This window comes from Rhamphochromis longiceps, linkage group LG10 (genome assembly GCF_057381845.1).
Source record: "Rhamphochromis longiceps isolate RC_006_pf linkage group LG10, R_longiceps_female_GT1.1, whole genome shotgun sequence".
Lineage (NCBI taxonomy): Eukaryota > Metazoa > Chordata > Actinopteri > Cichliformes > Cichlidae > Rhamphochromis > Rhamphochromis longiceps.
This window is the reverse complement of record NC_140566.1, coordinates 5629766-5647675: the sequence shown is the minus strand read 5'-3', so window position 1 is coordinate 5647675 and position 17910 is coordinate 5629766. Positions and strand designations below refer to the sequence as shown.

The window sequence follows — 17910 nt, the reverse complement described above, 5'->3', positions numbered from 1 at the left end:
CTGCATTTTTTGTCTGGTATCTGCTTGAGTTGGTTTGGAGAAGAATCCAGGTGGGGGAGAGAGAGAGGTTTATTTAGTCTTAGATGTAGTGTTATTTTTATTACACAATCTGATTAATTTTGACAATTTTCTGAGTTTATTTAAACTCATATTTTTACTAAGCTCCGATATCTACTCAAAGATAACGCAAATGACATATTAGCCCACAAGTGTCAGCAAACTGATACTTTCCTTGTCTTATTAGACATGCCCGTGTGATTTGTAAACATCAGACACAGAAAAAAATACTTGACTGCATCTATTAGCACAGTGCTGTCAAGGAGATCTGGCCTTACGGGGCTTAAAGCCTCAGGAGCATTGTGGCAAGAGCTAGAGAGTACACAACACCTTTAGTGGCTGGTAAATAAACAGGCAAATTGAAAGAAGTGATAACAGTAGGCAAGCTAAAAACAAAGCGAGCACGCCACTTAAAAGTGTTAACCAGATGACAGCTGAATTTCTTGCATGTCCAAGACAAGAAATTTAAATCACTTTGCATCAAGCTATTTCTTCAAATAACCTTAACACGATAACATGAGAGAAATATTTGATTTTGATCTCTTTCTATTGGTGAATACTTTAATAACAACTAGAATGTGATTATGCTTTTGTAAGGAGCTAAAAAAAAAAAAATAGTGTCAGTACCCAAAACTATAAGCGGTGTTCCATCAGGAAAAGGAAAGCAGGCAATGCTTGCCTTATCAGATCTAAAAACAGACATAATGTTTTAACAGACATTAAAACGTATCACAGCCTTTCATCTCATAAAGCTCCTAACCTGTTTGCATCCATCATTAAAATTACTGTAATCTTGTGACTGCAGCTGGCTATTATTATTGAAAGCTCCGCTGTTTTGTACTCAAAAGAATGTAGTAGCTGTCTCCATCTCCTGTTCACAATGACCGGGGTGAGCAAGCTAAGAGGCCAGAAGCTTTTTTCTGGTGGTTTTGCGCATGAGCATTGTGGATAAACCTTTGGTCTCTTTGGTAAACTGATAGCAGGCAAGCAAGGCAGAACAGTACAAATGCAGACCACAAAGTGGTACTACCACTTTGTACTGTGTACAAAGTGGTCTGGAAACAAAATGGTGTGGAAACAGAGCAAGCACTCAGTTATTTATCATTGTAACAGATCAGTTTCGTCTTGCTTAACCACCTTGGCCAACATATGTCATGATAAATAAAACTAATAAAACAGGGAAGTTGAACAGAAATTATTAATTTGTTTTAATATATCCAAGGCCTCATGATGAGCTTTTTCAGAGACCTCTGTTAATTTGGGGGAATATTTTTCTGCAGAATAATTCTTTTTATTTTCGATACTTTATGCACTTTTCATTGCTACAGTTTTATGTGCAATGAGAGTGTTTTCATAATGTTTTATTGCTTCTTTTCTTAAATTAGTGGTTTGAAAATGTCCTTGCCACTGTCAGATAGTAGTTAATTTTGTTTTTAGTAATATAATAGAATATAATAGATTTACATGTCTTCAGTCAGGAAGGAGTGCAGAAAGGTGAAAATGTCCATGAGAGTGCAGACGGCAGCACAAACGGTATGTTTTAATAAATACAGGTGAAACAAACAAAAAACAAACTTGCCAACTTGTACAGTAATTACATTTCATCTGAATTGTTGTTCCGAATGTGACATGTTTTGTTTTACTATTCATGCCATGTGCTGTAATTTTCAGTGACATTTGTAGTGAATGAGTAATAAAAAGCTCACTTGCATGTTAAAAAAGAAAACAGAGAGACATCTTTAACTGTACAGTTTTTATAGCTGATGATGCAAGCTATAGATTGAGACGTTTCATTTATCTGTTCTTCCTGCTGTTTGCATGTCATGTTTAATGACACTGACTCTAATTAGGATTCGCAAACAGTAAAGTTCATTAAACTGTTATACAACAGACTTTGTTGAGCTAAAGTGATAATGAAATCTAGAAACAAATTGTTTATGTATATGGTGAGATCTATATCTAGACAACAACAGCTTTGTAAAACCCATCCATTTGCATTCATTATATTTCATTTGCATTTAATTTTTCATATATTTTCTTTGCCTGGCTTCTTGGCTTTAAACCACATTTCATATTGTTTAAATAAACACTTTTGTAGAAATCAAATGTTAGAAATTTCAGTCTAACATTTTGCAGTGTTTTTGGCAAAACAGATCATATAAAGTCTTTTGTTAAAGCAAACTACATCTGTGCGTTCTCTTGTGTAAAATCAAGTTCAGTGGATATGACAAAGTAATTATGGGTTTTGAGATTACTTTTGGAAATTCTAAGCTAACCGTTGCTGTCAGCAGTTCAATGTTGGTATATTCCAAAATCATGTAAAAGCCTAAAACTATCAAGGCACTATTGGTCTGCATGAGGAAGTCTGTCTCTGATGATGTTACACAATTGCACGCTGTTGGAGCTCACCAACTTTGAGTGAGGTCAAAACACCATCCTTCGGCACTTTCTATGACCTTTACACAGGAAGTTGGGATTAAGGTAGATGGGGTGTGAAAAGGCATGCATTTTTATGAATGTGAACATATGTAAGTGTGTGCCAGTGTGTAGTCACACAGTGTGTGCTTTCCAGTCTCCCGCTACCTCCTCCAGCCATCTTGAGCACCCTCATGTTGACTGCCAGAAGCAGCGGTTCCTATCTGCAGTGCGACGGAATCGAGATTGCTGGCTGGGGGATCATTATGAGGGCCATAAAAGAGCGATTTACAGGACGGCCAGTGAGTGGAGTCATCACCAACCCCCCACCTCACCCCAACACACACACACACACACACACACACACACACACACACACACACACACACACACACACACACACACACACACACTTTTTCCTGCACTGCACCATGCTGGATCACCAACGAAAAGCCCAAAATGGAGAATCAGAGGCGAGCGGAGAGCATGATGACTTAAACATGAAGGTGAGGCACGTGGCAGCTTTAGTGGAATCTGCTTTATGACCTGTGGATCTAAGCAAGGGAATAAGGTGCCAGTACATTTTTGATCAGATAACAGAACACAACAAAAGGTAGAGCACTTTCAAAAAGCACAAAAAATGTCTTGTCTTAAAGTGAAAAACACATACAGTATGTGGTACTTTTTTTTTTTTACATTTATTATTATTTCTTTGGGGTTTTCTGTTGTTGTTGTTGTTGTATTTTCCCACATATCCATAGCCCTGAACCCCTTAATCATCACAACCTATGTTTAAATTATGATTATTTTAACCAATTATAAAATGTGTAATACTAGTCCTAGTTTTTAACAGAAAAAATGACCTTGTTGATATATATTGTTTTAAACCACAGTTTTCACATGATGTCAGATCTACTGGGACAATGTAGTGGACACGCCCACCTGGCAGGCATTTATCTAACTGTATTAAATAGTTTTTCATTACACTTTTGCACTGTGTTTTCAGCAGTTATTCTATGAATTAAGCTTATGATTTCAACATTTTAATGACAACTATTGCAACTTTTTTCTAATTAAATATTTAACCTTAGCTAACTATTTGGAAAATCCCTTCATTACATTTAATTACTTTTACATCAACCATTTGATCTCTACTTTTAACTTTTTTTCATTGCTTCAACTGTCTACCACAGGTATGGTATGTGATATTGTAACTGTGTTATCACAACATCAATCTACTATTCATAATACAATCCTTTACTTATTCCTTGCTAGTGCTATATTTGGTCATATATAAATAAAGCAGAATTATTATTATTCACTATATTGTTAAAAGTATTCACTCACCTATTCAAATCATTGAAGTCAGGTGTTTTAATCACTTCCATGCCTACATAAATATAAAATCAAGCACCTAAGTATGTAGACTGCTTCTTCAAGTATTTGTAAAAGAATGGGTAAATTTCAGGAGCATGGTACCATGATAGCCACTTTGTGATATTTCCTTGCTACTAAATATTCCACGGACAACTTTCAATGGGAATGACAGCAACTCAGCCACAAAGTGATAGCCCTCCTAAAATAATAGAGTGGTAGTACTCAGAGGTCACCAACTTTCTGCTGAGTCAATCACTACAGACATCCAAATTCCATGGTCCCTAGAAATTAGCTCAACAACAGTGTGTAGAGAACTTCATGGAATGGGTTTCCATGATTGAGCAGCTCAAGCCTTACATCTGCAAGCACGATATAATTCGGCAGATGCAGTGCTGTAATCACCATTGGCCACCATTGGACTCAATAGAAGTGGAGATGTGTGGCAGTTGCCAGGAGAACGGTACTTGTCTGCATTGTGACAAGTACTGTGTAAAGTGTAAAGTTTGGTGGAGGGGGGATTATGGTGTGGGGTTGTTTTCAGATGTTGGGTTTGGCCTCTTAGTTCCAATGAAAGGAACTCTTACTGCTTCAGCATATTCTGGATAATTTCATGCTTCCAACTTTGTGAGAACAGTTTGGTGTTGTCCCTTTCTGTTCCATCATGAGTGCAGGCTAGTGCACAAAGCAAGGTCCATGAAGACATGGATGAGTAAACTTGGTGTGGAAGAACAGAATTCTGACCTCAACCCGATAGAACACCTTTGGGATGATTCATAGCAGAGACTGCAAACCAGGCCTTCTGGTCCAACATCAGCATCTGACATTACAAACATCTGGAAGAATTGTCAAAATTCCCAGTTCTAGATGCAGTGAAGCATTCCACAGCATAATCCTTCCACCACCATGTTTAATTAACGGTGGAGAAAGTGTTCTTTGGCTTGTAGACCTCTTTCTTTCTCCAAACATAAGCAGTGTCGCTACTGCCAAGATATATACTTTTACCTCATCTGACCAAAGGATGCATTTTCAGTATGTTCAAAAAGTCATTTTATACAAAAAGATCATAAATGTCTGGACATGTACACTCTATCCAGATTTGAAACTGGTAAACAGAAACAGGGAAAGTGAGGTACTCAGAAGAGGACTTTTGAACATCCACTATTCCATCACATGTTTAAGTACAAATCCATCTGCCGAGGAAGACTGTGTTATATAACTGGAAGCTCCAGGAGAGCTACTGAATGGAAATGTGGTGAGAGGTTCACTGTCTTTCAAGGAAAATAAAAGAAATGTCAATCCCAGTTGAAAATATTCTTTACATTTGAGTTTTAGCACTTAAATCTACCAAGTTGTCTACAGCCTATCAAAAACATTAAACCTGCAGATGAAGAGCAGCGCATGAAAACAAGCACAAATCAAAGCAGCGTAGTCATCTAAGGAACGAGTCATGTTTACCTGCATTTGCAATAATCTGTTAGGCCACCAAGTGGGTACAGAAAGACGACGGGGTGGGGTTTGAAGGTACCGCTGTGTGTTTTTGCGTGGGGATGCGTGTGAGTTGGAGAGAGAGAGGAAGAGACAGAGGTCCTCCTCTCTCTCTCTGCTCCCCGTGTTTGCCAGTCTAATCAGGCCTGCTGTACCCCTGTATATTAGAAGCCAGTTTGTGGTGAGCCCTGCTGTGTGTGCTCCCAACAAGGCCCCATTTCCCCAGGCTACATGTCTGAAGCACACCCTGTGTTAGAGAAAGGAGTGTGTCACACATTCACACACATACACACAAAGAACCTGCGGCATTATCTGAAAAAATCCAGTCTCCTTTTCTGTACTTCTCAATATTGCCTTTTATTCTTATGTCTGGTCTTGAAACCCTTCAACCAATATGTCATCTGTATTTAAACAGTCTACCTTTCATTTCACATTGTATCCCTGTGTGTATGTACATCCTTTCTGATTATCCTGCATTGGCAGATGTTCTTTACTTGCGCTTTTGGCAATACACACACACACACACGCACACACACACATACATATATATATATATATATATATATATATATATATATATATATATATATATATATATATATATATATACATATATATATATATATATATATATATATACATATATATATATATATATATATATATATATATATATATATATGCGCGCTTTTTAAAAAAGCTGACAAAATACGTGACTTCGCCTACATTCTGTAAAAAGGTACTGTTATTTTCAATAAAGAAATAAAGATAAAAATTGAGGCTGACTGAATGAATGTTGTCTTTGCACAGAGTGTGGGTTAGCAGCTGTGAAGTGTAAATTATGTCCTATTCTGTGTTTGCTGTAGGCCACTCGTGCTAACAAAAGATAACATGGATCGCTAAGTTGTCCAAGTAAGAAATTAAAAAAAGGTAAAATTTGGACTTTCATTCTCAACTAAAGTCAAGCGGAAGGATACTCATAAAAATGAGTATCTTAAAGAAACAGCCAATAAAGCCACTTGAGCTTTGACACAGTTTCTTGCATTCAGAAGCAGCTGAACACCAACACATGCTGACCCGGTAAATGGAAAAAAGCACAGCCTGTTTTAAGCCCATCAAATGGTGAGAGACTTTGGGTTGCTGGAATAGCAGCACAGTGGTGGAGAACGCATTGATGCATTGTGGCAGTGAAGATAAATAGACTTTATGGTGCATTAGAGACTCACACAAACATGGAGGCTATAACAAAATGTGTCAATCCTAGGATGTATCAAATTAAAAGTAATCTCCTCCTGTGTATATTGTCATGTTGTAATGTTGTCAACAACAACTGCAAATAGAGGCTGAATAACTCGCTTTAGCTTTGTGAATTAAGGAACTAGCAGCATGGCTAACTGCTAACCTTTCCAGAAACACAAAGAAACCCCATCAATTCAAAATACAGGGGCCAGGACCAGCATGAGAAGGGCTTTCAGCAAAGATCCACTATGGAGGCATGTCAGTGGTAATGTGCACCACATACAGTTCTGCATTTGTACGGCTGTCAAAGACAAGAAGGAATCGAATTTTATTTCTATTTTTCTCAGATTTTTTGAAACGTATAAAATGACAATGACTACTTCTCGTAAGACAAAAATGTGTTTATTTGATTTTAGAGATTTATGAAATAACGTGTAAGTAACTAAATGTAGCATATGCTTCCATTTAATGTATACAGCAGATGTATGATACAGCCTGTGAGAACTTTTGAAAAGCACATTCACCCTGTTGTTTATCATTGATTCTCTACTCCAAGTTCTCTTCATGTAAAGTAAGTGAGCTGTTAAGTCAAGCATAAAAGTGTCACCTTAAAAGAGCGCATTGGTAAACACATCTCTTCTACCCGGGCTGGTTCTGAGAATTACAAGGACATTTCTGTTGAAAACAGAAACGACTATTATGATGTCTCTTTCAATTAAGCCCGTGTTTCCATCTCAGCCGCAAATTCTACATTCGCAACCTAAAAAACAAAAGACTCACCCGCTTTTTAATAAGATGCAGAGAATCCAGAAGGATCTTTATAGTAAATGCCACAACTCATTAGGCTAATTACCCTATCACACATTTACTCTGCTGCTAATAACAAAGTAGGCAGAGAGACAGAGAGACGGAGAGAGAAAAGCACACATCTCCTCATAAAATTGGCATTCCAGCAATTAGTGAAAAGAAACATTAAAGCCTGCACAGGCTTCCTGAGCAAAATAATTAAAGAAAAATGGCAGAGATGCTGATTCTCACTGCTCTTCTCCTTTCAAAGTCTACAGCCCCCATATGAGCACAGCACAGAAGCATAAAAACAAAGTGCTATTTGTGTCTTTTTGCATAATTTCACTCACTGTGGGAGACGGAAGTGAAGTCAAATTTAATTGTGTTTATAACAAGGTGCGTTTAGTCATTAGTTCCTCACAAGGGCAACAGTCATGCCAAAAATTCTAATCTGCTCAGCACTTCTTTGAGTGCTTAAACACAACTATTTCAATAGGAGATTTTAAACAGCACATGCTGGTGAATTCTTAGGGCTGCCTCTAAAAGCTAATTACTGCATTTTAATGACGGGCCATTATACATATTAACTGACTCATTCGACATTATATTCTCCGTAGCACCATTTACTCTCATCTCAATTTACCCTTTAGCCCACTGCTTTTTTATCACATAAAGACACTGATCATCTACAGCTATGTTTGTCTGTAACACTACGTTTCACAGACCCTGCCATTCTGTGAAGGTTCATAGTTGGAAAGGAGATATCTCAAATGGAAAACTTTTCTCAATTTAATGATCATTTTTTAAATTTTAATCCCCTTATAGGCCTCTGCATGTATCCCATTCACTCAGTGAAGCAATAGGGATCTACTAATCCAGCACCCGGGGAGCAGTGTGTATAAAAGGGTACCTCCTTCCTTAAGGGTACCTCAGGATAACTGTTCGGTGGATTCAAATCCCCGACCTTGTGATCATGGAGCAAACCCTCAAACCTACTGACCCATCCCACCCCTAGGAAGACTCCTAACAGAGTAAAATGACTAAATATTTACTGAGCACTACTAAAGAAGTTCCACTCTCTGAACTTTCACTTTCATTTGGGGAACTACAAGACCATCTAGCTATTTATTATTAATAAGTGCCACTAAAGTTTATGAGAGTGTTTAATTTCAGTATACATGTAAAGTATTAACAGACTGCTAGTGTTTTTGTTCGCAACTTATTAGCTATACTGTGTTTGTGAAAAAATCAAATCAAATCTGGAATATTCTTGCCCAGAAACAAGTGTAAAAGATTACTTTATAAGGATTGTAAAGATTACTTCCTTTGTGCAAGCAGAGTCAAAACTGCAGAGAGAAGAGCAGATGCAAATATCAGAGCTAAACAATACAGGTTCTTCCCATCACTGTCTGTTTGGTTTTAATCACTGCTACCTATACTCTGGAATACCTGATTCTAATCTAATCTAACCTGATGGACTGGAAATTATAGTCAATGCAGGGGTGCAATTCAAATGGGATGCACATATTTTGTCTTTATATGATTAAAGTGCCAGTTTAGGACAGTCAGTTCATATAATGCAAGTCTATTCTTGTCAGCTGTAGCTTTTAGCTTAATAATAAAAGCAAGTAGTCAACAAACAGGTTTTATAACTGAGATCGCATTTTAATAATTTCAAATGTTCTATATGTCACAGCTAGAATTAGTAATTCGTATTGTATATGTGGTTGAGAACTGTTAAAGGAGGAAACCAAGATCCAAAACTCCCCAGAGGAAATGAAAGAGGGGCTGATTCCACCACCACAAATACACCCGGAGCTGCTCCAAACATGGTGCCTCACATCAAAGACAGCCTTGTATCTCAGTGGATCAACCAAGGACTTTACAGTGGCTTGCCTCAGGTCTGCACATGGGGGGGGGGGGGACTCACATCTCCAGCAGTGGCAGATACACTCAGGTGGGACCCTAATACCATACAGTGCTGGGCAGCCTTCACTCAACAAATCAAGTTAGTTGCTGATAGTCTGGCAACACCAGGAGATCAGCCAGCTTGATTAAAAATGCCTGTATATTTTGAATAATTTACTTCATAAATAGATAATATAAACTCATTATAAGGGTTTATCAATATTCTAGTGATGAGCTGAGAGAAGAGGGAGGTGTAATTTGTATCTTTTTTTTGCTGGCATTTTTTTTTTTTTTGCTGGCATTCTGGGTTTTCCCCAAGCAGTAATTTTCTTACAAACATATATATATATATATCAATATTCTATTCAAAATCAAATCAATATATATATATATATATATATATATATATATATATATATATATATATATATATATATATATATATATATATATATATATATATATAGAGAGAGAGAGAGAGAGAGAGAGAGAGAGAGATGTAGACTTTTAAATAAAAGATTAGTCAAATGGTGCTGAAAGTGTGACTTGAGATTTATTTGCTGATCATATGATTAATTTGAATTTTGAATAATTTGAATACAGAACTTCCACACAATCTGAAAATGTAAAAAAGCAATTCACTACACAGCATAAATGTCAACTTAATATATCTACCAGTGCCAGGCAGCTAATATAAAAACATAACCTAAGCAGCAGCGTAACTGTGGTAACTACTTTCTTTATTTCCTGTAAACAGTATAACCTTTTTCTTTTGTAATATTGCTGCACTTTACACAGACATTGGCCAGAACATAAAGTAAAAGCCTGTAAAATAAGTATTACGAGTAATTGTGACACATGATGAAATCCATTTTCACAAACATCTCTATTATCTCTATTAGTATGGTTCATGTGTTTCTACTTAAATGAACATCTATTCACAAGTGTGATTCCAAAAGAAGCTCTCTTTCATCTGAAGAGTGATGCTTACCTTTGAAAATGGCTGTTGGCGTGAAAGAGAAATAAATTATGTTTTACAATGTTGATCTGGAGTCAAGCTAAAACCTCACACAAAACAAATGGCCAATAAAATTTCAAATATCACTTTCAACAGCAAATAAACAAATGATTTAAATTTCTTTTTTGTCCTCTTCTGGTCTGCTTTATTTTTGTTGGCTGTTCGTAATTCAAAACAGTGAGTTTATAATGAGTGATAATTATAACAATTTAGAGCCCACCTCATTATACAGACAACTGCTGCACTATGAGATACTTTTTTTTAAAGTCTTGTAACATTTACACAGTTCAAAGCAGAGAAAACTGAACTGCCTATGAGGAGTCAAGGAACAAAGGTGCTCTCTGGTTTATAAATGAAATCTGAAGAAAGCCCCTTCAAGTATAATTCCAAAAGCTTTTATGTCATGGCTAGTTTGAGAGAATGCATTAAAAACAACACTAGTGCCTGTGTCCTTCATCGTTGAGTAACACATCAAGTTAATTTACTACAGTCTCTTAAAGTCAGCATGAAATGAAACATTTCTTCAAAGGGGAACAATTGAAATGTAATTCAGAAGCAGAAGGGTGCACACTGCCAAACTTCATGACACAAACACATGGCTAAATAATCAAAACAAAAAACCACTGATAAACAACATGGTCTTTCTCTGCTTCTTGTCCCTGGTCATCTTTACATATTTATGTTTTCAGACTGGCTTATAGCCCTTACAGTAAGAGATGTCTCATGAAAAATGTAACCAACCTGTAAACAGCCCTCTTGTCAGATTCAAGCTGGGCCTGGGGGTCAAGGGTCACACTGACAGAGCTATTTGGTGCTGCGGAGGCTGCTGGGATGTGGACCTGTGGGGTCTTGGTGTTCTGTTGAGTCGTGCCCGTCATCTGGTGATATTTAAAATAATCACAAAATGACTTAATGATAAATTTATGTTCTTTTTTTCTTACATTGGCAATTATGACTTTGAATATTGCTTTTGTTTTAGTATCATCTGTGATGTTGCATATATACGGTGATTTAGGATGCTAATACGCTCACAGTAATACTCCTAACACGGCAGTGCTAAGATTTAATGATTATCATTCATTTAAAGCATGCTGACATGCTCATATTTAGTAATTACCACTAATTAAGTACTTTCAAAATCCTACATCATCTCAAGTTATCGCAGTTTCATTCCGATAACTTGAGACGACGATTTTCAGAAAACTTGACCTCTGACCTCTAACCTTGAGGTTTAGGTCACTGAGATTTGAACTTGTTTGTTTTTAGTATGTGGCCCTTTGGTATCAATTTGGAAATCCTAGGTTATCACACTCACAAACTTGGGTGTCCATGTTGACTGCCAACCCACCCACCTGGCAGGGTGATGACAGCCCCTCAGATATATATAAAAGTCATTTTTTAAAAGTAATTCTTGTAATTGCTTTTCGAAGCAAGTAAGGCCACAACATGCACTGAATTCTGTCAGACGCCAAATGAGGATGTCGCTGGCATGAATCATTATGGCTTGACAGGTCAATGGCCTGATGATGCTGTTAAGCAAATGAATTGTGAGTGAATGAGTGAGTTAGGACAGGTTGAGTAATTGAACAAGACACTTACAGATCTTATAGACTGCTGTTAAATGATAAATATCCAGTTTGGAACAAGAAACTGAACAGTGAATTAATCAGAATATAGAAAAGGAGTACAAAAGATTTTGACTGCCTCTGTCAGTAAATGTTTAGATTTTATATATGTCTTATAAGATGCACAAGTCTCATAGGATGTTTTTGCTTCTTTTGAAGGTATTTGTATTGTGGGTGAGAAAGAGGGCTAACATGTTTTACAAACATGACCACTCGTCTCCTTGATTATCTTCTTCCTTCATTCCACTTTTCTCTCTCATTCGTTTTTTATGAGGATATGAATGTAAAAAAAACCCCATCCCCCTTCTGTTTTTTTTTTCAGCAGGGTGGGGTGGAAGGAAGCTTCAAGTCTTAATCCCAGCACCAAATGGGAAATAAATTAGGTTCTTCACACTTAACTAGCTCTAATTTGCATTTACCGAGCACACAGGCTGCAGCTCGGGAGCTCTCCCCTGGCACTAATCCTCTGGCGAGAGCAGACAGAGGTGCTATGAACAACAAGCAGGGTTAGATGGTCAGATGAACCTACTCTATTCCACCATCACAGGATGTCTGTGGCGCTGAACAAAATATTCTCTATTCTAATATTTCTGTACTATTATGTATTATCCTTTCTGGTGATCACTCGGTATAAGCTGTGTATTTTTACACAGGTATCACTGTATCTGTAAGTTATTATTTAAAGCTAATGTTCAGCCAGGGATTCTCTTTATGTGCTTTATCATCTTTTATGACAGCATCTTTTTTCATGTTCACCCTTAATAATTCTCATAAACTTAAGGAAAAGTTACAAACAGATATGATTTTGAATAGTAGATTTAGAGGCTGGTTCACTACAAATAGCTACACATTTGTTTTACATCTATGAATGGTGCTGTACTGTAGTTCTCACAAAGGATCACCCATCCAAAATTCTATACAAGTCTGTTTAGAACATATCCTTGTAAAGAACATCAGTACATCTGCTGATGCATGGCTTGTGAGTTTACCAAACTATCAGCCCACAACACAACAAGCCAGCTCCACACTAGTTCCACTTTATACGTTTTAGGCTAACACCTGGCCTCCAGGTGGCTAACACCTGGAGGCCAGATAGCAAGTGTGGCCTTAGTAGGTTGGAACTGATTGGGCTAACGGGTGAGTAGACAGGACCAAAGGCAGGTCATGATATCATTGAGTATACGGTTTAGATTATATGTCATAGAATATGAAATGATTTGTAATTTAGCAAAACATTTTATGTCATTTTCATTTAGTTAATTTCTGTGTTCTCACAAAAATCAAAACAAATTCAAAACCTCAGCTCCTGTTGAAAAGAACAGCCTAATGCATACTGAGAAAAGATAGCTAGATAAAAAACAAGGGCATAAATCCCCTGTCAACAAAACCCCAAAGGTTAAACGTTACTTTAATTTTTTTTTCTTTAACTCCAGAAGTTGTTTAAAATGACACTATGTATGAATCATGAGAGGCTGCTCTTAAATGTGTACTACAAATCATCTTAGAAATTCAACTATAAAACAGTAAAAGTTTCAGTTTAGGTAAAAATTCAAAATGATTATTTTTCAAATCTTTAACCTTCAATCCTTCTCATCACATCCGGATTTATGCTTGTTGGCACATCCCCAGTTAAGTAAGAGCTCAGATAACACAGAAAACCTCCATAAGCCAAGCTGTGTGTTCACATTAGACACAGGGGTTACTGTACAGAGGTTTGTACCATATGACAAGTCTTTAAGTTGGCGCTCTAACCTGTTGGCTCTCCTGGTACGATGGCGGAGGAGCGCTCTGGGTGGCCATCATTGTCACTGCAGATGCTGGGGACACATGTTGCATCATGGGATAGTTTCACATTGAGACTGGTAAAGAAACAGACAAGAAAGAAAAAATCATAAATCCAGTGCAAGCAAGCAGTGATTGCAAATTCTATGACAGCAGCCACCACCAGGTGCTGCTATGATTAAATCATATGAGATGGGTTTCTCAAACACATCATCTCACACTTCTATCCCTTCTGCACTTACTAATTTATTTCTTTGCTATATTTCTCTTCAGTCTACTTCTGCATGTGTTGCATAGAGCTCACAGAACAGTCAGTATTAACACTGAGTGATCTAACAATGCTGACAAGTAAAAAGAAAACAACCTGATTAAGTGTGTGCAGCCCTTTTAATGAAATACCTTACATAGCAGCAGGTTCATAAGGATACCACAAATAAAGCCCACTACTTGTTTACCATTTACAGAGAGCTATGCTTGTTTGCTAATTACAGATGGCTTTACATGCATTGTGGCGGAGTCACCTTGGTCGTCTCTATGTTTTGGCTGCTGATGTTGTTGCTGTGCTGTAACTAAGCCAATCAAGAGGGCTAATTAGGGCTCTTGTTGGTAGGCTAATTGCTATTGGCCAAGACCCCACAGGGCTGAGGGCCGTACCCTGTGGAACTCTGTTGTAACCATTGCCCCCACCCCCACTGAAGGAAGCTAATTGGTTTGCAGAGACACACATACACACACACAGCACAGCTGGATCTCTTTCCTTAAGTTACATTTAACCTATGTGTATACTGCATGAAAACGCCTTGTTAATGTGAGCTGATGGCAGAAAATGTGTTTTAGATAAAGGTGTGGTTAAACTTTATTAAACCTTTTGTGAGATTTCAACTTTTAAAAAAAGGCAGGCTTTAAACTCTGATCTCACAAATCATGTGAGATCAGACACATGGGATGTTTCAATCTGTCACTTTAAACAATCCGTTTGCTCGGTACCCTGAGCTGGGAGAGTTATTGGAAAAATGCACTCTAATGCCACATAAAGCCTTGCGTGGTTGTGAAAGACAGGCAGCAGTTACAATGGACTGGTGCACTTGGACTGAATGGTATTGACCTGGAGGAAAAGCACTTGATTACCAGCTAGTGAAATGAAACTGGAACATCTGACCAAAATCTCTGTAGCGCTTGCAACATCCGCTCAGGAGATACCGCCTCAGGAAAATGGAGCAAATCAACCAGACTGTTAAAGCCAAGGATTTGCAGTATTTGACAGTGAAGTTACAGACTATAATAATCATATAACACTGTTTACATGATAGTATAAACGAGGATCTTGGACAGATTACAAAAGAAAAACTGCAAAAATATGTAATGAATAAGTATATAAGACACAACAAGTTGGACTATTACAGAAACATTAATGAGATTATGTTTGAGTATTATGCGGCATTCCTCCTTCCAGCACTATAAAATCTCCTCCTATGGCCTCCTGTGTGTTGAGCTGAGTGAACAAAAAGGCTCCTTTTGGGTAGACTTCAGTATCTTCAGGAGAAAGACGGGAAGCAGCAAGAGCAACTTTTTTCTCCTCTCTACTCTGGGATATTACATGACAGACATTTCACTGCCAGTCAGCTCATCACCCACTGAGACTCAGACCCTGACAATGTCTCTGAATGGGAAAGTCAGAGAAAAGACAACCATAGTAGACCTTTCTCTGTTTGAGTGGCACCCCTATCCACCACCGCTGCCAGCATTTTGATTTCAAATGGTGATTTGGTTTCTAATTTGGGGTTTCAGCTGTAAATCTGCATGTTTTATTGTGTCATTCTGTTTCAGTGTGTATGTATTCAGTGCACCCATATATAAGCAGGACTGTTTGCTCTGCGTGCGTTCACACTTGTTTGTGTGCCATGCGCATGTCTCAGTGAGTCGTGTTGTGTACCGATTGTGTCTTCTGGTTTCTGTTCTCATTCCAACTGGTATCAGCTGAAAGGCATCTTCTCTGTTATCAGTCCTCATTTTAATTGCAAATGAAGCGAGCGTGTTAGTGATTAAATGGAAAATTGCACATTAATTGATGAGACTGAAGATAAAGCAATTCCAATTACCACACAGTATTTTACGCAGCCTCTCAAGTTTTGCCATCCCTCAAAGGAACAAGCCACCAAATGGTAAATTTGAGCAGGCAATGGTGCATCCATAAATATACACACACTGAAACATAACTTGTGCACAAACACATGCTATACCAAGGCTGCTGAGGCGTGAATGTACATACAAGAGCAGACAAGAACACTGGGGAAAAAAACCCAGAAAAACACCAACAAGATATTTAATTTCAACCCAGCAAAAAAAATTCTCTCATGAATTTGAAAGTACAATTTTTGAAGACAATAAGCATCTGTCACCAACCCTTTCCAAAGTCACCAAAGGTGTGTGGTTACACAATAAGTTGTGAAATTAATTTCGGGGATAAATGACATGTTTGTTCCTCAACAAGGCCCTTTCAATTATTGCAAAGTTCGTAATGCATATCAATTGAAAAGTGCCTGTAGTCACAATCAAAATTCAAGAGCAAGCATAAAATAAAAAATGAGAAGTAGGCATAAAATTATTTCAACAAACATCAAAGGGTTTTGTGAATTTGGATTGGAGGCAGACGTTCTCTTTCATCGGATTGTGTGCAATAAGGAACATTTCTATTCAGCATTCAATTTTCCAACAATTCTCAGGCATAGAATGGGCCTGTGCTCTATTGATGCAAGGTTAGGCTGCAGTGTAGCTGCGGTTTCACCCCGTTTACCTCCGGCATTGAATAAATATTCATATCTAGTCACACATGATGTGATCACTGCCTGTGGACTTCACAGTTCAGCTATGTCTGAAGTGTTTTTTCTCTGCTTTGGTTTAAAGGTGAATTTCTTACAAAGTGTCCAGCTTCTATTATACATGGGATGAGAGTGTTTCGTGCCACTGACTACGGTGATAAAAAGAAACTTTGCGATTTAAACACACAAAGCAGCACCCTGGAGAACACTTCTTGCATGCCAAACTGTGACCTGGTAGGGGGCTTACACTGGTTCATTAATAAAAACAAGCCTGTTGTAGACAGAGATGCGGTATTCTCTCAGGTTGACTTATCAACACTTCACAGCAAAGAAGTGAACAGAGGTGATGGTGTTGACAGTCGCACAAACTGTGGAGTACAGGTAATGTGAGTCCTCACATGTAAAACTGAAAATAACCATGTTGCTGAATTGGTGGTTTGATGTGAGGCTGTGATGTTCAGATTTTTATAGCACTCTTGAATTCAGTCTCCAAACAGATTAAAGCTGAATGTTAACATTAGCATGCATTAGTGTGCTGTATATGCATACCTATATATATAATGTAAAAAAGTGACCAAGTTAAATATGTTTTGTTAGCATGTTTGCTCCATAATATTATCCATTATCATCTTATTTATTTTACTTTAGCATGTTAGCCCCACAAGCCAACAACACGGCATAATCTTACATTACCAAGTTAACCGTGACACTTTCTATCACTTGACGCTGTACACATGTAGACTCCACAGTATCAACCATTACCATCCATCAATCCACTTTCTTCCACTTATTTGAAGCCACTTTCTCTAGCTTATCCGGGGGAACACTGAGGTATTCCCAGACCAGCCAAGAGACATAATCCATCCATCTTCTTCCGCTTTATTTGGGACCCGGTCGCGGGGGCAGCAGCCTAAGCAGAAAAGCCCAGACCTCCCTCTCCCCAGCCACCTCCTCCAGCTTATCCGGGAGAACACCAAGGCGTTCCCAGGCCAGCCAAGAGATATAATCTCTCCAGTGTGTCCTGGGTCTGCCCCGGGGCCTCCTCCTGGTGGGACATGCCCGAAACACCAACCCCAGGAGGCATCCTTGTCAGATGCCCGAACCACCTCAGCTGGCTCCTTTCAATGTGGAGGAGCAGCGGCTCTACTCTGAGCCCCTCCCGGATGGCCGAACTTCTCACCCTATCTCTAAGGGAGAGGCCAGCCACCCTTCGGAGGAAGCTCATTTCCGCCGCTTGTATCCGCGATCTCGTTCTTTCGGTCACTACCCACAGCTCGTGGCCATAGGTGAGGGTAGGGACGTAGATCGACCGGTAAATTGAGAGCTTCGCTTTTACACTCAGCTCCCTCTTCACCACGACGGACCGGTGCAGCGTCTGCATCACTGCAGCCGCCGCACC

General features: G+C 38.4%; 1 protein-coding gene across 2 annotated transcripts in view; it reads right to left on the bottom strand.

The window, feature by feature from the left end:
* Window positions 1-17910, bottom strand: part of pknox2 (pbx/knotted 1 homeobox 2) — a 106640-nt gene that overhangs the window by 26740 nt on the left and 61990 nt on the right. For both annotated transcript variants that reach the window (XM_085419978.1, XM_085419977.1), the window contains 2 exons: window positions 13663-13769; window positions 11027-11163 (listed from right to left, as the gene is read on the bottom strand). In XM_085419978.1, the coding sequence (XP_085276104.1) occupies window positions 11027-11163; window positions 13663-13749 (224 nt within the window). In that variant the 5' untranslated portion in view covers window positions 13750-13769. The remainder of the gene's footprint in view (window positions 1-11026; window positions 11164-13662; window positions 13770-17910) is intronic.